The sequence below is a fragment of the Tachysurus vachellii genome, chromosome 3 (assembly GCF_030014155.1).
Source record: "Tachysurus vachellii isolate PV-2020 chromosome 3, HZAU_Pvac_v1, whole genome shotgun sequence".
In the NCBI taxonomy this organism is placed as follows: Eukaryota; Metazoa; Chordata; class Actinopteri; order Siluriformes; family Bagridae; genus Tachysurus; species Tachysurus vachellii.
The window spans coordinates 5,851,172-5,876,502 of NC_083462.1; the positions used below are offsets into that span (position 1 = coordinate 5,851,172).

Here is a 25,331-nt window from a genome sequence, read left to right on the forward strand (position 1 = left end):
GCACGAAATGACACGCGCGCTTTCCAGCAGCAACATCTGTGTTGGGACCAGTACAAAAAGCAGCTTGATAGTGCTCCTAAATGACAATGTTTATAGTCTCTCAATCAAGGTTACAACAACGTTAATGCAATATGGAAACCAATGGAATTACATTGGAATGGGCATAATGCCAGGTCAATATGAATGCACATCCCTCAGTAAATAATAACCATCAGGGATCAAGTATTGCTCTCATGCATAATATAAAACACAGTGATACGATATGGCAAGCCATTTTAGCTTTTATACATTCACATGATATGGATTTTTGATATCAAGTATTCAGTTTTCAATAATTAAAATGTAAATATTAAGAGTGTGATTTCTAGTAGTAACCATATTTTTGATATCAGGAATTACATTGTACACTAGTAAAAACGTCATTATTAACGTCATTAAAAACGTCAATATTTTGTTATATTTTATTATTTTCTGCTTATTTAAGATAATGTTAATATTATCTATAATATATATTATTAAAATTCTATGTAAAATATTACATTCAATAAATATTTGTTTATACCTCATTCAATTCTGTATTGTTTTACTTTTTGACCGAGAGATGGAGCAAACTTTTTTAAAAGGAGGGAGGTTTGCAGTGGGAGCAGTGGGGTGTGAATGTGTGGCAAATGGTTTACATGGCTCACGGGTCAGATAGGAGGGCCCCTTAGCAGAATTTTGCTTAGGGCCCCAGTGAGGTCAGGATCGGCTCTGCAGTCAGCAGTAAAGCTGTAAGTGTCCAGATGAACAACAACTAACTTCCAAAACATTTACTGAAACTATAAACTAATCAGAAATATGATCATTGTAATCACGCACCAATTGCTTTGAACAGAAGTCTTTATGAAATGGTTTATATTAATTAATTCCTTAAATAAAAACCATAAGACCGTGCATAGTAACTGTTAGCATGTGTCCTGAAAAGTAGTTTTAAACCTGTTACAGGAAATTAAACACGACTCCTCAGCCTTCTTCACTAACTTCTCTCTAACAAATTAAATCCACATCAAAGAGATAAATCAGGAGATAAATGGGGTTTTATTCATTTCTTTTTTTTCCAGTGATTTATTGTAAAGCAGAATTGAACACATCACATTATCCTATAAAGATAAAATAAAAAAAAAATTAGAGTTTAGAGCGTGGACCTGTGTGTCTGATACCTACAGGCATGAACCAAAAAGAGTTTTATAAATAAATTGAATGAGTTACAATAAATACATGAAAAAAAAACAGAAATTTTTATACTTTTGCTAATCTAATTCTAATGGAGGAGGAGCAGCTGGTGGCCGTTTGAAGATTTCGTGGTTCAAACTGGAATATTCCACTTCCTGTAAGAAACGGAAACACAAGAAGAAACTTGAGTAAGTGTAAAAGTGTGTGTGTGTGTGTGTGTGTGTGTGTGTGTGTGTGTGTATACCATAGGAGATTTCTGTAGATGGTTCCTGAGTGTTTCCTGTTTTCCTGTGGAGCAGATGACACCGACTTTGTAAGACTTTTTAACACAATCATATTTAATACAAATGATCCAAATAATCTGTGTGAGATATTTTTACCCTCAGCCCGGTGTTTACGCTGAACATCCACACCGACACCATGCCTGAAACACCGTCAGAAAAGATCACCTTAACTTTCACACTTTAGGCACATCTTAAGATGCTTTACTTCCCATAATAAAATATTGTGTTCATTAGATGTTTGAGGTATGGAATGAACATGAGACAAACCTTTTAATTGGAAATGTTCGCTTCTCTGAAAAAAAAATGGAAAAAAGTGACTTAAAATTAACGTACTGTGTTGAAACTGACAGAAGTTAGCATATATGACACTCTGATTTAAACCAGGACACTATTCATGAAACGATAAATATTCCTGAGAAGGAGTAGAGGACAGGAAGTGGTTAGAAATACCTGACAGATTGCTTAGTGGTTACTTGAAGCCATGTTTTTGTGGATTAAACTAAGAAAATAAACATCCAGATCCATTTGGAAGCTACGTTGCTTCTAGCTAGGCAGATACAAGTCTAAACACATGTTAAGGTTGTTAGTAGCTAAGCTAACAGGGCAAGTTAAGTATTAAGCTAAGCTGCTGTAAAGTAAAGTGTTTACAGGTCCAAACTAGTATTTAAGCTAAACTATTGTTAGCTAAGTGAATTAGTACAGGTCCAAACTAGTATTTAAGCTAAGCTGCTGTTAGCTAAATGAAGTATTTACAGTTCCAAACTAGTATTTAAGCTAAGCTGCTGTTAGCTAAGTGAATTAGTACAGGTCCAGACTATTATTTAAACTAAGCTGCTGTTAGCTAAGTGAATTAGTACAGGTCCAGACTAGTATTTAAACTAAGCTGATGTTAGCTAAGTGAATTAGTACAGGTCCAGACTAGTATTTAAGCTAAGCTGCTGTTAGCTAAGTGAAGTATTTACAGGTCCAGACTAGTATTTAAACTAAGCTGATGTTAGCTAAGTGAATTAGTACAGGTCCAGACTAGTATTTAAGCTAAGCTGCTGTTAGCTAAGTGAAGTATTTACAGGTCCAAACTAGTATTTAAGCTAAGCTGCTGTTAGCTAAGTGAATTAGTACAGGTCCAGACTATTATTTAAGCTAAGCTGCTGTTAACTAAGTGACATGTTTACAGGTCCAGACCCAGTTGGAAGATTAGTTGCTAGCTTCTTTCTTCATGTGCACATGTTGTTGTTGTTAGCTTAAGTAATGACGTAGCTCCTACATTGACACAGATGTTTAAGAGCAGGACTACTAAATGCTCAGATAATTCTGATATGTTGTGTGTGGGATTATTCACCTTTTCTTAAACACAAAGCCACAGTGATCGCCACAGCGATTGTGAAGACGGCGACGGCGCAGCCTCCATACAGCAGCCATGCGCACGAGTCTGAGTGACCTGCTAATGAACCGGTTACCCAAGACATTACTGATGCTGCTTTTGGGTTTATTCTAGAATAAAGCTCTTTAATAAAATAATAGAGATATAATTGTCTTGAATAAAAATATATTCAAACACTGACAGAGATTTTCTAAAAAAAAGTGCAATAAAACACTTTTTTTTAAAAATTATTTATAATTTCTTAATTAGCATGTTAGAAATATTATTTTATCCAGCACTCTGTAGTAATGAAGCATGTAGTAAAACACTTTAAAGTTTGCTCACTTCGCGGTGGCACGGTTCGGTACACAGTCTGGTTTGTATACATCACGACACACTGTATGTTCGTGTCGCTCCATTCCTCTACAGGGACCCTGATTTGAGCTCTAGTGTATTCTGAGGCTGCATTGTCGTGTCCTGTCCAGCCTGAATCTGTCCATCCTGTGCGCTTGTCTTCATCAACCAACCACGATACTTTGACCTGAGAGGGAACAACGTCCATCACCACACACTGCAGGAGAACAGAGGGAGCGTCCACCTCCACGTCCACTGGGGTGTACAGAACCACAGACAGCTTTACCGGACCTTTGTCTACAACACACACACACACACACACATATGCTATGTTTAAAGTTTATAAATAGTAATTGTTCTTGTCTATACTCAAAGTGATGTTGAATTCCCTGTTCTTAATGACATTTTTAGATTATTAAAAATACAATAAAGTGATGTATAAATAAAGTATATATTTCAACACCAGCAGGTCTGATAGCAGCAATTAATATATAAAGTGTGCGCTTGTTTTTATGGTAACAGGTCATTCAGAAGAATTTGTAAAGTTGATGCTGAACAAAAACTGATTTTTAAAAAAAATGTAAAATAGAAATTATTGGGTTTTTTTCCTGTCAGAACACTCCAGTATCAGTGCTACGTAAAAGACAGTATAGTCCAGGGGTCGGCAACCTTAAACACTCAAAGAGCCATTTGGACCCGTTTCCCACAGAAAAAAAAACACAGGGAGCCACAAAACCCTTTTGACATCTAATATGAAGATAACACTGCATATATCGTTTTTTACCTCTATGGAAAGTATAGAAAAAACTGTAGTGTGTTGCATTTATGAAATCAATGAACTGCTACCGAGTAAACGATTTTATTATATTGCAGGCAAACAAAAATATTTTGAACAGTTTCAAAAGGGGTTGAAGGTTACTTTCAAATAAAATGTTCAATGTATAATTGAGTCCTCTTCGTATTCATGACATCAAATTTTAACTTGCCGGCTGCAGCAAACCAAAAATGCGTCTGCTTCTGTGTGTCGGATTTCGCAAGTCAGCAATTATGACGCATATTTTGAACGACAAAAAAATATACACTGTTTATTTTAATACAGGGCTGTCAAGTATCACGCATTGAGCGTGACAGTCACGCATTTGGGTCTTTTGTCACATGAACAGTATTTATCATATATTTAATATGCCGCAGCGCCCAAAATGTATCAGTCCGCACCACTGTCTCTATGGAACCGGGCAGGAATTAAGCGCGTCTCCCCTGGAGTTCTTAGTCGAGCCTGACACTTATCAGCCAATCAGAAAATAGCACTATCTGGGTAAGGTTTAACGCAACAACCAAAGAAAAAAAGCATATTCATTAGCTAGGGTACTTTCGTGCTTTGTAGATGTCACGCTTGGCTGTCTTCAAAACTTGAGATGTTACCAGAGCATCATTCATTCATTCATTCATCTTCTTCCGAACTACCTCGGGTCACGGGGAGCCTGTGCCTATCTCAGGCGTCATTGGGCATCAAGACAGGATATACCCTGGACGGAGTGCCAACCCATCGCAGGGCACACACACACACTCATTCACTCACACACTACAGACAATTTTCCAGAGATGCCAATCAACCTACCATGCATGTCTTTGGACCGGGGGAGGAAACCGGAGTACCCGGAGGAAACCCCCGAGGCACGGGGAGAACAAGCAAACTCCACACACACAAGGCGGAGGTGGGAATCGAACCCCGACCCTGGAGGTGTGAGGCGAACGTGCTAACCACTAAGCCACCGTGCCCCCAACAAGAGCATCATAATCTTAGAATTACATTTTTTTTAAAAACTAGCTAACTAAAAAAAAAAATTTTAATTAAATATTTATTTTCCAAATCTACAGGGAGCCGCAGCAGAGGGATGAAAGAGCCACTTGCGGCTCCGGAGCCACGGGTTGCCGACCCCTGGTATAGTCTTAAGGATTGAGAGCTGTTCACTTTTTCATGACAAGCCTTATTTATTTTGTTTCATGAACTGTAAGCGAGACTGCTTTTGGCTGTAAAGGTTAATAACAACTTCTGAAGGTAACTATAAATGGTTAGAAAGCACAAAGTACAGTGAGAATGATTTCTTTACAGAATCCAATGCTTTTAAAAGAGGAAGTTCTTTCTGAAATTAATCTAATCTTCTTCATTTTTATGTCTCACTGCCAGGTTTTAGTTCATTACCGTTGATATTTTTCCAAGCGTAAAGTGAGAAACTCTGCTTTTTTACTTTTATCACATAGTGCATATTACAAAGCACAAAGAAGTTACAATATAAACTCTAAATACTGTACAAAAAATACACTATATGGCCAAAAGTATGTGCACCCCAGACCTTTGTTTGCTGAAGCTTTACAATTTACCTAAGAACTAAGATTCCCAAACACTGTTCCAGCATGACAAAGCCCCTGTGCACAAAGCCCCCTGAGCTCCTTGAAGACATGGTGTGGAGCTTAAATTTGGACTGGAAGAACTGGAGTGTCCTGCACTGAGCTCTGACTCTGACTCAACCCCACTGAACACCTTTGGGATGAACTGGAACTGGAGTCTCATCAACATCCTGAACATCAGAGTCTGATCTCACTAATGTTCTTGTGTATGAATAAATGAACACAAATCCACATGCTCTAACATCTACCGTAGTAGAAAGCTTCAGAGATGAGATGAGAAGTAAAGAGAAGAGAAGAAAAGAGAAGAGAAGCAAAGAGAAGAGAAGAATGAACAAACAGCGCTGGAATGAGATCTTCAAGGTCAGGGGTGCACAAACTTTTGGTAATGTGTGTAGGTGTAAGTGATTTTTTGGTGCCGTAACTTATAGTGTGGTCGATTTAACTCTCGGTAACGATGTAACAACACTTTAACCTTGTGTGTTTAATTGATTAAATGAAACTCACCTGTGACGACGACTCTGGTTCCAGTTCCAATAAACAACAATTTATCATGCATAGATGCGCAGTAGTAAGTACCTGAGTCTTGAACTCGGGCATTAAAAATTGTCTTGGTACACGATAAGTTATCATCTTCTTCCTGGTCTTTATTATCTTTACTGATATCATCTAGTTTTCCACTTCTTGGGTTGACTTTATACCAGGAGATTGAGCTGAAACAATACGATATCGGCAGATCACGAGTACATTTTAGTTTAAAAGAGTCACCGACAGATACAGGGATGAACTCGGGGGACTGACGCACCACGGATGAGAGAGAAGCTGCAAGAAAAGAAAAAAGATTTTTAAGGATTTTGAGGTAAAATGTTAATATATGTACTGAAAAATGAGCGTTGGAGTAGTACAGCTCTTTAAATGATCACTCTGGAAGGTTGAAGCTTAGCAACAAGAACATGATGTTATGAAGAATGATATAAAAATTACAGCTTACACTACACCACAGTACAAGCTGAATGAACTTATGAACCTGAAAATGAAATAATAATAGAATAAAAATTATTTATGTTATGTTTATTAATGATCCTTTTTATATGTTTTACGGTACTAGAACAAAAAATAATAAATAAAGAGTCATTTGTTTATGTATGTAAAAGTAGTTTCGACTTTTAAATATATAATTTGCCTATAAGGCAGACATTTAATTAATTTTTATATTAAGCTCAAAAAAAAGATATTAATTATGTATTTATTCAGACCCAAAAAACATTGTAAGTTTCTGCTACAGAAAAAAAAAATTGAAAAATTGCTCTATTACTGAATTTTTGTTTTTACAAAATTCAACATTTTCAATCAACATTTTTATGCAGGAAAAAAGAATGTTTGGAATAAATAAATAAATAAATAAATAAATAAATAAATAAATAATCTGTACAAGGATATTATTAGGGTGCCAAAACTTGCGCACTGTTTGAACACTAGTATAGTATAGTATATGGGATATATAAAGGATATATAAAAAGGATATATATATATATATATATATATATATATATATATATATATATATATATATATATATATATATATATATATAAAGGATAAGTATAATGGCATGTAAAATTAATGCTCTGAAAAAAAATTTATTGTACTGTAAAAAAAATAAACTTTGTAAAAATTCAAATATAAAATCATAATAGCAAAAGTCACAATAATAAACTAGTAATAACTGCAGGAACAATAATAAACTAGTAATAACTGCAGGAACAATAATAAACTAGTAATAACTGCAGGAATAAATAACATATTTTGAGAAAGCTCATGTTTGAGATTAATGAATGAATTTTAACTGGATTATTAATCATGTCTTTAATATTTGTTTTGTTAGAGTTCACAGGCTGTAAACGTCCCGGTGATGTCTGGATTAAACTCTAGTATGATGATTATAATGTCTGGATCTTACTGGATGAATCACGGTGTTGTTCTAAAGCCCCTGGTGCAGTTTTAAACAAAGGGAAGAGAAAAGACACAACACTTACTTCTCAGAGTAGAGACACAGCAGAGGAGCAGCAGACGAGCTACCATGCTGAAGCGCCCGCTCTCTCTTATCTCAAGCATCTCCAGATGAAAAGGGAAGCATCAGCCGCTTTTGCAATGAGGGCGATACAGTAGGAGACGTCCTGCCTCTTACACACAGCCAACACCATCAAAAGACTTTTTTTTTCCATTCAGCAAGAATAAGAATACTTTGATCAACACACGCACAGGTTATAGATAAACTTATAGACGTTACAAACAAAAAATTAAAGAAATTACCCAAAACTAGATGAACAGAAATAAAAAGAGGTGTCACTTTTCTCAATCTCAATATTAAACTCTAAATTATAAAATGTATAATTCTCCAACAGACCTCTTTTAACTGTTAGAAAATTAAGTAGTTATGTAAATAAAAAAATAAAAAATAAGCAATCATATCTCAGGCTTGTTCATTAGTGATGAATAGAAATTTAATTTATCACTTAAAAATCATTTAAAAATTTTGTAATTTCAATTTCAAGCTCTATATAAATAAAATTGAACTGAAATAAAAAAATAAAATAAATGATCCACTCTGTACACTACTATTAAAAGTGTTATTGTATTTATTAACATATAGATTTTTTTATATTAAAACTGTGACTGGATTCTTGTTGATGTTTTTATAGCCATGATACATTTCCTATGATTCCTATAAAACCTAAAAATAAATAAATAAATAAATAAATAAATAAAAATCATAAAAAACTGCACAGACCCTGTGGCATTAGAGCTTAATGAATTTTATGTATAATTTGCTATTATTTCCTCCAGAGTAGAATTTCTCAGCTCTCAGTTTTCTGATATGTTTATTTTTTATATTAATAGTAAATAGTTTACTAATTAATAGTAAAACATATAAAAACAATTAGAGTAAAGACATAGTAAAAACAATTTCTTTATCTGTTAGTGCTAAAATCATTCAATTAAAATGTATCAGCGGTATAAATACTCGGAAAGTAGCAAACAAACAACAACTAATAAATTCATTTAAAAAAAAAAATGGCAAGCAATCAGCCAAACAATTAATGGGAAAAATTCAGATTTAAAAAAAAATGATTCCAGTTTGAAATTCACTTTATTTATGAATGGTTTTCAGTACATGAGAAACAATGAAATTCTTATTCTACCAAGCAAAAAAAAACATAAACAAGGACAAGTACAGACATGTCACGAGCGAGCAAAAATCACAGGTAGTTGAGCTTAAACGATTAAATAATGGTAATTAAAACAATCATGGATAATCATAGATAAATACTGTAGAATGATTTGCATTTAGCACTGAAGAGACAAAGAGAAACAGGCTACTGTCTACTCAATAACACCACGTTGATGAGACTGAAACTCAAACACCTTCTTTGTGCAAACACAATGAGCAGAAAAGCATCTCAGACTACAGCGAACCTGAAGCTCGGAAATGAGCTCGGAACTTTTATAAAATCTATAACTCTTTAGTTTATGTTTTAGTTTATTTTATGGTATGCATAATGGCTCTACGTGTATTAAATAATGTAAATCCATTGTATCTAACTGACACAACTAAAGAACATTTTTAATAAAATGTTGTTGTTGTTGTTTATTTTTGGAAAAATAAAATAAATATGAGACGACAGTGTGTGGTTTTGTCTAACAGGAAAAGCCATCTTGCATTTTAGCCACTACATTTGATCACATTTGAGCCGCAGTGACCAAAGTGTGTATTCTGTTAACTGTGTGTGTGTTTGTTTGCGCGTTATGCAGGTGCATGCTGGTGTCCGTTGAGAGGACCTTCTCCACCTGCTTTGATGTGAGGTGTTGCATCTCGCTTTGTTCTAACCACACAGGACTCATGGGAGCGTAGCTGAAGTGTACAGGAGACATCACATACTCTCGCTTTCAGCTCACTGCGGTTTCATGGACCTTATTTGTGACATTTGTCTTGATTTTTTTCTTTTGTTGTTGAGGTTTTTGCTGTTGCAAGGAAGACGTGGCCATACCTGCACTCTGAGCCTTAACATGCACGATCCTGGTGCAAAACTGCAAAAAAAAAACATGAAATAATAAATGTGTACAGTTTGTGTATATAATCATTTATGCAGATTCAGGAATAAAACAAACAAGTTATTCATTTTTTACATAATTAGGAACTGAAATATTTAAAAAATGATATTACTAAACAGAATTTATTATATTTCACTTATCTGTTTGATACAAAATGATGGATGCAATCAAATATGGAGAAATACCCTCGACCAGACGGGACCTTCTGGTCAGGCAAAAATTGTTGATCAGATGGAAGGTTTTACTGGACACACACACACTCACTCACTCACACACTCACTCACTCACACACTCACTCACTCACTCACTCACTCAGTCACACACACACACATACTCACTCACTCACACACACACTCACTCACACACACACTCACTCACACACACACTCACTCACCCACACTCACTCACTCACTCACTCACTCACTCACTCCCTCACTCATTCACTCATTCATTCACTCACTCACTAATTCACTGACTCACTAATTTACTCAATCACTCACTCACTCACTCACTCACTCACACACACACACACACTGACTCACTCACTCACTCACTCACTCATTCACTGATTCAATAAATCACTCCCTCACTCATTCACACACACACTCACTCACTCACACTCACTCACTCACTCACTCACTCCCTCACTCATTCACTCATTCATTCACTCACTCACTAATTCACTCACTCACTAATTTACTCACTCACTCACTCACTCACTCACTCACACACACACACACTGACTCACTCACTCACTCACTCATTCACTGATTCAATAAATCACTCCCTCACTCATTCACTCATTCATTCACTCACTCACTAATTCACTGACTCACTAATTTACTCAATCACTCACTCACTCACTCCTTAGTTCACTTACTCATTCACTTTCTAATTTACTCCTTCCCTCCCTCCATTCCTCCCTCCCTCACAAGCTCATTAATTCACTCATTCACTCACTTATTCAGAAAATACCACGTTCCTGTTTAAAGTGGTGTTTCCTTGTTGCCCATAACTGATCAGGTCCACACATGCGTACTGCACTTCCTTTAAACACACAGAATCATTCAGACACCACAGACATGTGTTTATAGACATTTTCATCGACACGTCTCTGTAGTTGTACATGATGTTTATTTGATGTCATCATACCGTTGTGGAGAATCTCTCTGTCCTCCTCCTGCCTCCTGAGAGTGTAAACACATCAAAACACTCTCATTAATATTACACACACACACCAAACTGTGACACGCAGACATAAACCCTGAACTACAGATCACAACATCTACAAACTAAAATTCTTCTTTTAACAGCTGTCTCTTCTGTCCTCCATCTTACCCTGAAAACACCTCACTGTTTTATCAGAGAAACGAGAACTTGCAGAAAGCTGAAGCACTTATAAAAAAGGGGTTCACAAACAGTTTGTAGACTAATTTAACTGTAAAACCAAGCAAAAAACAAACAAACAAATATACAAACAAATGAAGGAATGAATAAATAAATAACAAACAAACTAACTAAGAAATAAAAAAACAAACAAACAAACAAACTAAGGAATGAATGAATAAACAAACAAACCAATACATTAAGAAATGAATAAATAAATAATCAACAAATAAACTCACTCTCTCACTCATTTTCTACCGCTTATCCGAACTACCTCGGGTCACGGGGAGCCTGTGCCTATCTCAGGCGTCAAGGCAGGATACACCCTGGACGGAGTGCCAACCCATCACAAGGCACACACACACTCTCATTCACACACTACGGACAATTTTCCAGAGATGCCAATCAACCTACCATGCATGTCTTTGGACCGGGGGAGGAAACCGGAGTACCCGGAGGAAACCCCCGAGGCACGGGGAGAACATGCGAACTCCACACACACAAGGCGGAGGCAGGAATCGAACCCCCAACCCTGGAGGTGTGAGGCGAACGTGCTAACCACTAAGCCACTGTGACATCTCAGATGTATTTATATATGTATATACAGTATATCTCAGAACACCTTGTTATAATTTGAAATATTCAGTGCAATTGCAGTAACCTGATTGTTCTGTATTAATATGTAGAAGTACTGAATATTGTAACATATACTGACTTTTATCTGCTGAAAACTCGTAATCTACACTGTTAAGTGTTTCATTATATAACCACAGGACTTATATGTTGTTTTTTTTAAGCAACGCTCATTAAATTCACTACTTTGGAATAGGGTTTATAATTAAAATGACTGAATGACTTTCCCCAGATTTTTTATTGATATATATTTAAGGTCAATATTTTATTCTTGCATTAAGAGTTGTTTATTTACCGTTTTGTTGATTGAAGCGAGATTCAGTTGATCTGAAATGAAAATGAGACTTTTGTTAATTGTTTGTCGATCTGTCTCACACACACACACACACACACACACACAAACAGATTATTTGGTGTTTGGTGGAGGGAGAGACGCACCTCGTACGGAGGCAACACCTTCCTGCTGAAAAGTTACAAATTAAAAATGACATCAGACACAAATGATAGATTTGGTTATTTCTTTTTGTGAATTTGTTGTTCTCTTACGCCACTTTAAGAAAGAAAGAGTGACGATAAACACGATAATGACAATGAGGGCAACAGCAGAGCACAAAGGAATCAACCAGGAACACAGCTGCCAGGGACCTGTGCACAAAAACAGAAATATCAAACTGTATCTCCTTTATTAGACGTCCTGTGTTCTATTTACGTGTTAATATGATGAGCGTTGATTTCTAATCACTTTTTTTGACGGATTTAGAGACTCGTCTGCCTTCCACCTCCACCACACACTCCACGTTCTGAGCCTTCATCCAGATCTCGGAGGAAACGCTGATATGAGCGCGTGTGTATTCTTCAGCCGAGTGGTTGGTGTGTGTCCAGTCTGACTCCCTCCACCCGGTCATCTCTGATTCACCTACGACCCAGAAAACGCTCACTTCAGCCGGGACGACCCCCGTCACCACACACTGTAGAGAGACAGAGGGTCCGACACCGGGGTCTGAAGTGTACAGCATCACGATGGGACGAGAATGACGTTCTGCAAAAGATTAAAAACACCTGTACAGCTTGTGTATTTGTGTGTTTAGCCAATTAGTGACTCCTGATGCAGGTCAAAAGCTTTAATGTTCACATCAAACATCTGTGGTTGGGTTTCAGAAACTGCTAATCTCACTAGATTTTCACACATAACTGTGTACAGAACATATTATTTGTCCTTTATCACACCCTCGCTCTACCTGTAACAATGACAGTGGAGCCGTTGCCCATGTAGGAGATGAAGCTGTGTTTTACGGAGCAGTAATAAATGCCCGCGTCGGCCGCACTCGTGTTATAGATGAATCCTGTGCACAGACTCCGGCTCTGATTAGTGTGAACAGCAGGAGTCATGTTCATCTCTCCACTTCTACGATCCACTTTAAGCCAGAAGACTGAATCGCATTTTGAAAAAACCTCCGTTGTATCACAGGTCAATGAGACGGTTTCACCACGAAACACCTTCAGTACTGCAGGAAGCTGAACGATACTCGAGAGAGAAACGGCTGAAAAACATACGACAAAATGAGTTTGGTAAAATCTACATGAATTAAACTAACAGTAAGGAGTAAGAAAGCTTGATAAAGACAACTAAAGAAACATAACTATAAAATTAGTTAATAAAGAAAATAAGACACCTGATAAAAAATACATCATTTTAAATGTATGAAAATTAAGAAAGAAATTAGTAAAAACAACAAACAAAAAAACAAACAAATACAAATGGATAAAAAAATTCTGAATAAAAAAAGAAAGAAAGAAAGAAAGAAAGAAAGAGCAGACAAAACAAAAAAAACGAATCTAAAAAAAATTAAATAAAAAATAAATCTGAAAAAAAAAGAAAAAAGAAAGAAAGAAGTGTGGAGCTGAAAAAAGATAAAAGAATTAAGGTCCAGGTTATATATGAATTATATATGATTTATGTGCAATCTCATTCACACTGTTAAGTCTACCAGAGAAACACAGCAGAACTATATACAATAGAAGGAGATTAGTCCTTATTTTATAGAAGTACACAAACACACACACATAAACACACACACTCTCTCTTACTTACATTGAAGAGCAAACAGGCAGAAGAGAGCGAGTTTGTGTTGCATAATAAAAATGTTCAGAATCCTACATTAACATCCACCATCATCCGCACTGTTAACTCTGCCGTGTGTGTGTGTGTGTGCGTGTGTGTGTGTGTATGTGTGTGTGTGTGTGTGTGTGTGTTTGTGTGTGTGTTTGTGTGGTTGTGCGTGCATGTGTGTGAACTTTGGTACAGAAGGAAATGGAAATTTGCAAAAAATTAGCTAAAGTCTCAAAGCTGATTGGTCAGAAGTTTATTCCTCTAATATCACACCCAGGTCTTACACTTTTGAGCTACTAGTTACAGAACATCCCTCTAAATGGAAGAATGAGAGCTCCTGTGTACTGGTTTATAGACCGATAAGTACAATTTCTGTCTAATCTGAATATAACAATAGAAAATTACAGGTCATCCAAATATTTATCTCTTTAACACACTCAGTTAACGTAGACAATTTAGATATTTCATCTGTTTTTGATGTGACATATAACTGTGTATCATCAGCATAACAATGGAAACTAATGCCATGCCTTCTAATGATGTTCTCTAAGGGAAGCATGTACTGTATATTGAGAAAAGAAGAGGTCCTAAAACTGATCCTTGAGGGACCCCAGAATTAGCTGGTAATAAACTATAGGATTCACCATTTAATTCTACAAAATGGTATCGATCAGAGCTAAACCAACTTAAAGCCTGTAATTTTGTAAGCAATCTAGGAGAATGTTGTGATCTATAGTGTCGAATGCAGCACTAAGATCAAGTAGAACTAATAGGGACATGCGGTCTTGGTCCGAAGTTTAGAACAAGTCATTTGTAACTTTAACAAGTGCAGGTTCTGTGTAATGATGGGGTCTGAAACCTGACTGAAACTCTTCAAAGATATTGTTCTCCTGTAAGAAGGAGCACAGTTGAACAGACACAACCTTTTCTAATATTTTAGACATAAAAGGAAGGTGTGAAATAGGTCTTTAATTTGATAGTTCATTGGGGTCTAAATTAGATTTCTTAATGAGAGGCCTAATAACTGCCAACTTGAAGGATTTAGGGACGTAACCTAAAGATTTATCTAGCTCTTCCTATCCTATATTTGTGAAGCACTGTAGTTGTGAGTGTAGAGCTTTAGATGAGACTGGATCATGAGATGCTGTCACGAGTTGTACATCAACTATTTTGTTCCTGATATTTTACATTTTGTCAGTGAAGAATCTCATTAAGTCCTCACTACTGATCTGATCTGTGATGGAATAGTGTTTTGAGATATGTAATTGTTTTTGTTAATCTAGCCACAGATGCTCAGCCCTAGCAGCTTTTAGAGCCTGTCTATAGCTGGACATACTGTCCTTGTATGCAGTTCTAAAATCCTCTAATTTTGTTTTTCTCCACTTTAACTCGAAGTTTACAGGTTGCTCTCTTGAGGGTGTGAATATGATTATTATACCATGGTGCAGGTGTTTTGACTCTTACCTTCTGTTATCGGATTGGGGCAACAGTGTCTAATGTGCTAGTGAATATCACGCCTATGCTGTTAGTCATTACATCTAGATGGTTTGTGTTTAAGGGTACAGTAGGAAGTTGAGACAGATCAGGCAGGTTATCTTTAAATCTGTCTTTTGTGGTCAGAATAATAGTTCTAATGGTTAGTGATTTCATCACTTTGAGGTATGATATCTATATCAGTGACATCTATTTCGTGTGATATTATCAAATCTAGTGTATGACTAAGATGATGAGTTGATAGAAAGAAAGAAAGAAAGAAAGAAAGAAAGAAAGAAAGAAAGAAAGAAAGAATGTGTGAGAGTGCACTTTCTGTTGTCCCCATTCGATTACAGAAGGTTAAAGTCAAAACCCCCGCATCTCAGTGTGCCGTGGAACATCCTGTCAGAAAGAAAGAAAGAAAGAAAGAAAGAAAGACAAATTTACAAAAGATGAAACTAAAAATAGAAAGATAAAGGAGATCCTCCAGGATTCCGTCTCTCCAGGATTCCGTCTCTCCTCAGCACATTTCCAGTCTTCTCTCAGTCTTCTTTATTAAGGTCCTCACTTAAAGTAACGAGTCACTGTCCTTACTTTACACACCACCAATACATGTAAGCAGCTACAACCATTATTAACAGCTTTAGCAGCTGAGCAGGGTTATCTGTCTTCTCCACTTCTGAACTGCAGCTGAGGAACTGATCGATTCAGAATTAACATAAAATGAAACAACAACAGCAATAAATCCCTGTGTGCTTTAGGCTCATATAAACATAAATACAATAAAACTTATTCCTCTACATACAATGTGATTCTTTCAGTGAAATCAGATGGTTTGAAATTGCTGTAGTGTGTTTGTGTTTCTATGCAGTTGAACATTTTCAGATTTTCTTCACATGAGCTCACACTGGGTTGGTTGTTCTGATTTGTTCAGACTTCCACATGCCTACTAAAGCACAGTCATTGCTCTGATGTACACATTAAAGGTTCTGCACATTCTCGTTTACCACTTTCACCTCCGGTATTTAAAAGTAAAAGTAAAAGTATGACTTTAAAAATACTTCAGCTGCTTTAGTAGCATTAACACCTTTGTTAATTAAAATAGTGCTTCAAATACTTTTATGATGATCAAATGAACAACAGTCCTGAATAATAAAGTGTTTTAAACGTGTTTATGGTATTTATTGTAGTCGTATAGATACATTTATTAATATGTATGCATACGACTCCAACAGATACCATAAACGTGTTTAAAACACTTTTTTTTAAACACATTTAAACCATCAATTTCTTTTCCATATTTATTTCTCAAATTAAATTTTTTTTTATCAATATTATTTCTCAAATTTATTTGAAAACTGGGTTATAAAAAATACTTTGGGTTAAAATTTTGTTGCTCAACACAATTGATTTTTTTAGAGAAACAATTTATTATGTGTGAAATTAAATCTTTTTTAGTTTTTACCTTCCATTGAAAATTCTTAACAAAAAATATTAAAAATAAATAAAAAAACATTCTAAATTTATATATTTCTGTCAAATTTATAATTAATAAATTTCTGTACAACTTTACACAAATGTTTACACAAATCCCAATGAATTTAACTGAATGTAATCATATTTGTAAAAGTATTTTTATCTAGTATTTTTTTTTTGATAAACAGTAAATCTGTCACACCGCATGCCATAAATGTTCCCCCTCAGTGTTCATATCCGTGTCCGTAGCTGCAGAGCAACAGCTCAGCATTTCAGTGTTTGGTCTAAAACCACACGCAGGCCGTAAACGCCAACGCAGTCGAGGCTGCGATCGAAAGCGGAGCGCGATGACCTACAATCCACGACGCCCACGCTGTGTGCTTTTCCTGTATATCGTCTCTGTGATAACATCATTGTGACCTTTGTGAGCAGTAATGAGGTGGTGTGTGTTGTCAGTACTACAAACCGGTACTGAAGAACTGATGCACCGCTACAGCCTCAAACCAACATCTAACACTTTTAAACAAACTCTGGAGTAATTTATAGATCTAAAAAGCAAAAAAGAGTAGAACTAAATTTAATCACAGAGCACATTTAGCTGTCAGGATGAAACAAACACCTACAGAGTCACATTAAAGTAGATCAAAAGGCAAAAAGCTGAGTTAGATGTTAAAAATGTAAAGCTTTACACTCTGGCTACACGTGTGTTAAAGCTAACAGGCTAATATAATGATGTTTATCTTACTCAAAATCTTTTTTGTAAACACACACATACACACACACACACAAGTAAACATTTCACTCAAACATCACACAGTTGATCACGCAGTTCCATATTTTATTGTAGTCTATTAACATAAAGAAAACATTGTCGCTAAAAGCTACTGTTTTATCCTGACAGCCATTTTGGAAAAGAGGAGTAACTTTTCCTGAGAATATGTTGAACATTTCTAAGGCAAGTTATAAGAGAAAGTTCTACTTTTAAATTGAATACATACTATTTACCGAGTACACAAGCAAGTGCATGAAGATTTGTAGTTACAGAAAGATTTCCGTTGACCTTTAGCTAAATTAGCCTCATCGATCTGGTGCAAAATGTACCTAGTATTAGTGACACGTCGTCTTGTGCATTTTTTAAACTGTCTCTTTAATCTTTGCTGGGTTGGAGACATGTTTCGAGGTCAGGGTTAAGCCTCAAATCCTCTTTTCTCCTCTTGTGGATCCTCTTACTGCACTGCAGTCACTGTGTGTTAGCCAACCTGCTGCTCAGGAGAAAAATGAAAGACATGAACATTCTTTTATTATAATAAATCTGTAAAGCTATATGCATGCAGCTTTATTATTATTATTATTATTATTATTATTATTTTCATTATTATTATTAGTGGTTTTTTTTTTTTAAATATGGATGGATAGTTTTGCTGTATGTGGCTTTATCTTTGCAAGAGATGAGAGCTGAAATCAAAACTTTCTGACTGAATAAAACCGGTAAGTTAGCATTCTAATGACTTACAATACCGTAATCATATACTGGTTATAAACTGGTGATTAGCCATGTTAGCCAAGGTGAATGGCTTTGTGTGTGTGTATTTTGTGTACACAATACTTTGTGTGTATTTTTTGTACACAATACACAAAAAGTGTGTGTGTGTGTGTGTGTGTGTGTGTGTTTCCTCACACCTCCCAAAAACATGTCAATAAATAAATTGGAAACATTAAGATGTGACTAGGTGTGAATGCCTGTGTGTGTGTGTGTGTGTGTGTGTGGGTGTGTGTGTTTCCTCACACCTCCCAAAAACATGTCAATAAATAGACTGATTGGAAACATTAAGATGTGACTAGGTGTGAATGCCTGTGTGTGTGTGTGTGTGTGTTTATGTGTTTCATCACACCTCGAAAAACATGTCAGAAGATGTGTCTAGGTGTGAATGCCTGTGTATGTGTGTGTGTGTGTTTCCTGTGATAGACTCAACTAACAGACTCATAAATGCAGAATGCAAAAATAGCCTATAAACGACTACACTGTTATTTTTGATTATTAAACCGCAAAATATTGAACACCTACAACACTGAACAATTCTCTATATTGATTGGTCAGAAATGGTTAATTAACTACAGCTAGTCCACTATGGATATATTTAAGTCAGACATATTTAAACTCTTCCTTTAACTACCACTAGATGTCACAAGTGCAAAGGATATAAATATTAAAATATTATTCACAGGTAATTTACATGCCAAGTTACACTTGTGTACGTCAGCTAATTGCAGCCTGTTAGCCGTTAGCTATCGAGTATATCCAACACAAAGTGTAAACATTACACACAAAACGCAGGATAGTAAAAAAACAAAACAATAAAAATAAATACAACATATTCATTGAACTTAACTCCAAAACGTCTTGGGTACAAATAAACGTTTTGTAGTTTTGTATTTTTGCCTCAATACACGGTTTAAAAGTATTAGCATACAAGAACATTAGCATAATGGAATCCAGTGCATCATAACATTTGTATTCAACTCTTAAATTTGAATGTTTTATGCTACAGTGCTTAATTACTCTACGGTACCTCACGTCAGATAGAATAAAACATTATTTTCTCTTAATTTAATCCTAGTTTAGTGTGAACTTGCTCAGTGTGTTAGCCATTTCTCACACGCTGAGGAAGTTCACACTAAACTAGGATTAAATTAGGAGTAAATTTATGTAAATGTATTTAAGTATGTAAATTTATTTAAGTATGCAAGATACATACTGTATCTCATGTGCACTACTTGATACCTTTAAACTATATTTTAAAAAGAAAACGGTGTTCATCCTGATCCAGTACAGTTCCAGAGATGTGTAGGATGATGTTATTTTTTTCCCTTTTTTTAATAATATATTTGTATTTTCTAGTTTACTTTTCATCTTTCATTTTTCTTTAGAGAGCTCTATTATAACATAATGACATATCATATCCGTGTCTGTAATTTCATCACACACACCTTTGTAGACTTTTTATTCCCAGAAATCTATTGAAAGTTACTCATACCTCAAAGGAGGACAAACCCGTGTTCGTCTAGACATGTTAAGAAACATTTACAGTTGCAAAATATTCTCCCGTTGCTATGAGATTTCAGGGTGTTCAAAATACATTAGCATTTTTATAGGCTCATAAGCTTATCTCCTGTATAAATAAAATATCAATCTTTCAGCTTGTTAATATCAGCTAACGGCTAAATGGCTACATTGGTTCACTACCTGTGTGTACTTAACACACATAAACACTCAAATCTATGACTTTTTAACAATTAATTCGCATGAAATAGATTGTCATTAAGGTCTAATTTTTCACCACAGACACAACGACTTAGATTTCAGGATGAGGCGATCTAGAGAAACGCTAACATGTAGAAGCTGCGTCTTTCGTATTGTCTGTCTGCGCTGTTGTTTGTCTTGCACTGTTTGCACTAGTTTACTTTAAGTCCTTAACTCTGTGTTTGTTTTATGTATCACCTTGGTCCTGGTTAAATGCTGTACTGCATCATGGTTGAAGTGACAATAAAAGCTTATTGACTTGACTGATTGAAGCTAGTTAACCTATTAAGCTAGCTATTTAATGTTAGTGATAAAGAAAAATGTCATGTTACTTTGAGAAGTTTGGTTGCTGTTGATTAAAAAAAAATATGACAAAGACATCAATGATGCAAACTGGGACTGATGCTGAGATAAAAGTTCCATGATAAATTTTGATTTAAACACATGAATCATACATGAATCATTTCTTCCTCATGAACAAACATATCTTGTATGTGTGTGTGTGTGTGTATTGTTGTCTTGTTCATCATTGCTCATAAGCAACGTCTTGTTCATCATTGCTCATAAAAATAAAATAAAATCTTAATACGTTAGTGGTTAAAACACCTTTTCACAACTCAGAAGCTACATAGTAAATAAAAACACTGCACCTCATTTAAAGCTGAAATGCAACACCTTATTGTTGTGATGTCAGGTTGGGCAAATTGGGCACGACGGATGGTGGAGGGTTACTAGGAGTTGAATGACCACACCACTGGGCTTCCAAGTCAAGAAGCTTTTATTGTCATTTCAACCATATATAACTGTTGCAGTACACAGTGAAATGAGACAATGTTTCACCAGGATTGTGGTGCTACATAAAACAAAGATAAGGACTTATAAGTTAGTCCTAGCCACCTAAAGTGCAACTGTGCAACCTGGTGCAAACAGTGCAGGGCAAGACAAACAAGACAGACAAGACAGTGCAGGATAAAAGACAGAAAGACAGTGCAGGACAAGACAAACAAGACAGAAAAGATGGTGCAGGACAAAAGACAGTGCAGACAAAAAATTACAAGACAATACAAAAAAGACACTACAAAAAAGACAATACACAAAAGACAATAAACAGAAACAGTGCCGAAAGTGTAAATACTGTATGTTAGTTACCTGAGATAATGTAAAGTATTGTGCAAAACAGCAATCAACTGAAATGTGAGACAGGATGTGCAAAGAGCAAAAAACAGTGTGCAAAAACAGCATGTAAACAGTTTGATGGATATATATCGGAAGTGTGTGTATTTGGTGTAGGTCTGTGCAGTTGATGTGCGTGTGTGTGTGTGTTGTGCTCAGTTCAGTTCAGTTATTAAGGAGTCTGATGGCTTGTTGGAAAGAAACATTTCCATTTCAGAGGTTGTAGGGTTTTTCCCTCATACATTTTCTGCCAAAATATTACAACAACTACTACATCTGGCAGGAGAATATGAGGTCATTTAATAAAAGTGTCATTGTCAATAAAACTGTCACGAAATAAATAAATAAATAAATAATTTCTAATGAATCAAGTGGATGTAATTTGTGCAGATGTAATTTGATTTATTATTATTATTATTATTATTATTATTATTATTATTATTAGTAGTAGTAGTAGTAGTAGTAGTAGTATTATTAATCAGAAGCTCCTATCAGGGGAAATAAGCTGTGCAATGAGGAAACGGTTTCATCACAACCGTTGTGCCCTACCTAGTGTTCACTATCTAGGGCTTGTGGATTGAGACACGCCCCGCCCCCTTTACCCCTCCTCCTTCTCCCTGTATCCATAACAGCGTGGGTGCGACAGGCAGCATGACCGCTTTAAGGCTACGAGAAAGCACCGAAAGCCACTTAAAACGGCGAAGATCGGACGTTTTATCACCCCGTAGGTGCAGGTAGAGGCTCCGTGTTGCCTTTTTCCTCTAAGGGGACGTTTCTTTACCATAAAGGAGTTGACCGGGCCACGGTGGAGTGACGTTATAAACATTCTGGGATGCCAAAACAAGGTGGAGAGCAACGCATGAACGCGTGAGTGCGTTTAAAAAAAGGTTACACACGCTTTTAATAACGTGATGCAAAAATATATATGTATATAAATAAATAAACGAAAGAAGTTTTTCCCCCCTCTTGCACTGTTGACACTGCAGCGTGCGCGTGTATGAGCGCGTGCACGAGCGCGAGCACAGTTTTTTTTTTTGTGTGTAACGGTCAAACACCTGATTATATCGTTATAGCTAACTGGCTAACTTCTGTTTAAAACTGTATAAAGAATATATATGTTGTTGCTGTATATATACAAATACGGTTGTTTATGTTCGTGTAAGTGTAGATTATGTTATGATCGTGTAGCTTGAATTTTAATTCATAAATTAGTCCTTTTTTGTAACCGAACTGGATTCTCGATTCTGATTGGTCAGGAGGTTTTACCTCACAATTTATAACGTTAGTTATATGTTTAACGTTAGGCACGTGACAGGTTATTGGTACTATGTTAAATTATATTATACTATACAACACAGGGTTTCTGTAACAAGGATAATAACAATGTAAACTAAGCATGAAAAGATATATATTTTGTTAAAAATGTGTATATAGAGACAGTTACACAGTTTAAAAGCTTCCACACAGGGACCTGTATGAGGGATTCATCATATAAACATAAAAAAAAACACAAAACTGTTGATGTGGGTTATTATTTTGAGTCTTCAGTGTCAGTTCTCTATCATCAGTCTAAGGATAAAGCTGTAACTTTAGGTCATATAGTTAAAGGAGTTTGCTTTTATATATTGTGTCTATATATTCAATAAAAACTGTTGATGGAGCGATGAAGGTGACGGCAAAGTTTTCAGGTCTTCAGGAGAAAAGATGGTGTTCGCACTTTCCAGTTTCACAGCAATGTATTCACAAGCAGAAGTGATTTGTAAGTTAGTCTGGTGTTGAAAGATTTATCTTTATATCTGTCATAACGTAGCAGGAAATAACTAGTTTTTTTTATGGCATGATCCGATTGTAATCGTAGCATTTTGGTTTTATTTGTTTACAAATCTCAAAGGTCACTTATTTCTTTGTTTGCAGAGACTTTCTCTTGCGATTCAGGAAACATTGTATATGAGCTGCGTTTATAGGGTCACTGTATAAACTCGCTGAACCACAGGCTATATAATTATACACTATTTTATACAATAATATATACCACAGCACTGTTAAATTTTAAATCAGATTGGCCAGAAGGTCCGAGTGACTATTATGATGCAAAAAAAAGTACCAAAATAATGCTTAAAAAGTGCTTGTTAATAAATAATGAATGTTTTGTCTTTGTGTTTGTGTAGGCTTTAGCACACCTTCTCGACATGGCTTATTTTCTTACCCCAGCATGCCCTTGAGTGTTTTATTGCTTACTAACAGAAGCACAACTATTTGGAGAAACATCTCATTTGCATATTCATGCATATTCGCAGATTTTTGTAAAGATATCTTTACAGCTCACTGCGTCATGCATAGGTTCATATATTAGTTGGTGCAGGAATTTTCCTTTACCTATTGTTTTTCCCTTTTAAGTGCCGTACTCCGTGTCACGACACCCACTTGCATGGACGTGTTTACCGATTAAAGATCTCAGACAAGGCGGAGCTGGATGTGTGTGTCATGGAGTGTCAGTTTTTGTCAGCACCATCTCAAATAGAAAGCATTAAAAGCTTAATTTCTGATGAAGAATGTCAGAACAGGTTGTGGATTTGGTTTATATTGTGGTGCAGCCGCTGGCCGGATAAACCCTTCGTGCGGAGGAAATATTCTGGTGAATAGAGAGTGTAATTGAGAGACTTGAGCCAAGGCAGCTGAAGGTAAGTACTGCTGTTCACACCCCCTATTACAAAAGACACAATGTCTCCTGTAAAGGAGAAGGAGAGGTTTAAAGCTTTATGTTTGTTGCCTTTTGTTCACCTAGTTCAGTTCCATTGAGGAATAAATCTCTTTTTCAAGACAGACCTGCTTGACCTTGGCTTACAGACAGAACTGTGACATCAAAACAACAATTAGCATCAACTATGTACAACCGAAACCTTTGACACTGATGTACAGGATGTGGTGGTTTAGAAAAGCATTCAGTGACAGCGGTGTGATGAAGTGAAGTAGTTGTTGTGATCACTGCAACATTGAATAATACAGTGATTTGACAGTGTGTTTTCTGTATTTGGCAGACGTCCTTATGCAGAGTGGCTTACGTTTTCTCATTTTATACAACTGAGTAACTGAGAAATAAGGGCCTTGCTCAGGGGCCCAGCAGTGTCCGCTTGGACCCTGGATTAAAACTTGTAACCATCCATTCAGTAGTCTAACACCTTCTCAGAAGAGAAGAGAAGAGAGCAGCTCATTTTTTAATGAGATCTAAAGCAAGGTCCCATGGGTGTGATGGGGTGCACATACTTTTGGTTGTATAATGCAGGTGAATACATGTATTTGAAGTTTGGGTTTTACTTGAGCAGAGAAATTTGTTCTGAAGTTTAGAGGAAATCGTTTAAGATATTTGTGAGTGAAGTAAGAAGGTAACAGGGAGTGTGTGTGTGTGTGTGTGTGTGTGTGTGTGTGTGTGTGTGTGTGATGAGGAGTGTGAGGAAGAAGCCGGGACCTGCTGATGTATCCTGGAGGTTAAGCTCATGATGTACTGTATATGTAGCACACGAGTGGAAAAGGTGAGCTGTACTGAGCATGATGAACATGTGCAGGATGTTGTGTAAAAACATTACTCATGACTCGCTGTGACCCAGCTGCGATCATCTCTCTTATGAACATCACTGACTCACATCCAGGGCTCGGCATTTCCTCTGTGTTTTTATTCTTTCCTCATTTTATGTGTTGTCAGAGTGGCCAAACTATTTTGTTTGCACATGTTTTGTTTTGGACCTTGTTCCTCATGCAATTCATCACATAACACGCCTGGGTTCTTGCTTTGATTTTTAGATTCAGTTGGAGTGCATTTGGAGTTGGGACCCGTCCCAAACCTCAGGATCCTGCCCCTTCCCCCCCCTCTTCCCCCCCGAACTTAAAGGCCCAGCTGTAGTGAATCCTTGCACGTTCATGTGAAATGGAGAGATATTTTTCAGAGGACAGATTATTTTTTTTTCTGCCCCTCCCTTGCAGAGGCATTTACTTTCCTCTCTTTACCCTCAAGCCTCCCCCCCCTCTCGTGTAGTTGACCTGTGTAATCTCCTC

General features: G+C 36.3%; 3 protein-coding genes across 11 annotated transcripts in view; 1 reads left to right on the plus strand and 2 right to left on the minus strand.

Moving 5' to 3' along the window:
- Nucleotides 1–1,058: 1,058 nt before the first annotated feature.
- On the minus strand, nucleotides 1,059–7,806 carry LOC132842704 (uncharacterized). 2 transcript variants are annotated; one of them, XM_060865522.1, is made up of 8 exons: nucleotides 7,653–7,806; nucleotides 6,124–6,438; nucleotides 3,202–3,507; nucleotides 2,836–2,934; nucleotides 1,764–1,788; nucleotides 1,593–1,636; nucleotides 1,457–1,500; nucleotides 1,059–1,367 (listed from the first exon to the last, which is right to left on the minus strand). In XM_060865522.1, exons 1-8 carry the CDS (start codon nucleotides 7,729–7,731, stop codon nucleotides 1,290–1,292), a joined length of 990 nt encoding a protein of 329 aa, XP_060721505.1. In that variant the 5' UTR covers nucleotides 7,732–7,806; the 3' UTR covers nucleotides 1,059–1,289. The 2 variants fall into 2 exon arrangements, with proteins under 2 accessions (XP_060721505.1, XP_060721504.1); XM_060865521.1 differs by having other exon boundaries at nucleotides 2,836–2,937.
- A 942-nt stretch (nucleotides 7,807–8,748) lies between these two features.
- On the minus strand, nucleotides 8,749–13,958 carry LOC132842705 (uncharacterized). Of its 5 annotated transcripts, none has more exons than XM_060865528.1 (9): nucleotides 13,841–13,958; nucleotides 12,987–13,289; nucleotides 12,491–12,787; nucleotides 12,295–12,393; nucleotides 12,187–12,208; nucleotides 12,044–12,075; nucleotides 10,882–10,916; nucleotides 10,690–10,776; nucleotides 9,568–9,705 (listed from the first exon to the last, which is right to left on the minus strand). In XM_060865528.1, exons 1-8 carry the CDS (start codon nucleotides 13,881–13,883, stop codon nucleotides 10,690–10,692), a joined length of 918 nt encoding a protein of 305 aa, XP_060721511.1. In that variant the 5' UTR covers nucleotides 13,884–13,958; the 3' UTR covers nucleotides 9,568–9,705. The 5 variants fall into 5 exon arrangements, with proteins under 5 accessions (XP_060721507.1, XP_060721506.1, XP_060721511.1 ...); XM_060865526.1 differs by having other exon boundaries at nucleotides 12,187–12,211; XM_060865524.1 differs by lacking the exon at nucleotides 10,690–10,776 and having other exon boundaries at nucleotides 8,749–9,705.
- A 7,950-nt stretch (nucleotides 13,959–21,908) lies between these two features.
- Nucleotides 21,909–25,331, plus strand: part of sema4ab (sema domain, immunoglobulin domain (Ig), transmembrane domain (TM) and short cytoplasmic domain, (semaphorin) 4Ab) — a 32,497-nt gene continuing 29,074 nt past the window's right edge. The window contains exon 1 of one of the 4 annotated variants that reach the window (XM_060865530.1): nucleotides 21,909–22,168. The gene's annotated coding sequence lies outside the window, so the exon portion shown is untranslated. Of the gene's footprint in view, nucleotides 22,169–23,822; nucleotides 23,963–25,331 lie in introns of those variants that run through there. The other 3 variants (XM_060865532.1, XM_060865529.1, XM_060865531.1) reach the window with 3 other exon arrangements.

Bases quoted from the DNA above. Each gene is read 5' to 3' on its own strand.
- LOC132842704 (XM_060865521.1), bottom strand. From the start codon at position 7,731: ATGCTTGAGATAAGAGAGAGCGGGCGCTTCAGCATGGTAGCTCGTCTG. The intron at 1,789-2,835 runs GTGAATAATCCC...TTTTTTTTTCAG, and splicing joins GGCTTTGTGTTTAAGAAAAG to AGAAGCGAACATTTCCAATT. The intron at 1,501-1,592 runs GTAAAAATATCT...TCTGCTCCACAG, and splicing joins GCGTAAACACCGGGCTGAGG to GAAAACAGGAAACACTCAGG.
- LOC132842705 (XM_060865523.1), bottom strand. From the start codon at position 13,883: ATGCAACACAAACTCGCTCTCTTCTGCCTGTTTGCTCTTCAAT. The intron at 13,290-13,840 runs GTAAGTAAGAGA...TATGTTTTTCAG, and splicing joins CTGCCTGTTTGCTCTTCAAT to CCGTTTCTCTCTCGAGTATC. The intron at 12,076-12,186 runs GTGCGTCTCTCC...TTTTCATTTCAG, and splicing joins AGGTGTTGCCTCCGTACGAG to ATCAACTGAATCTCGCTTCA.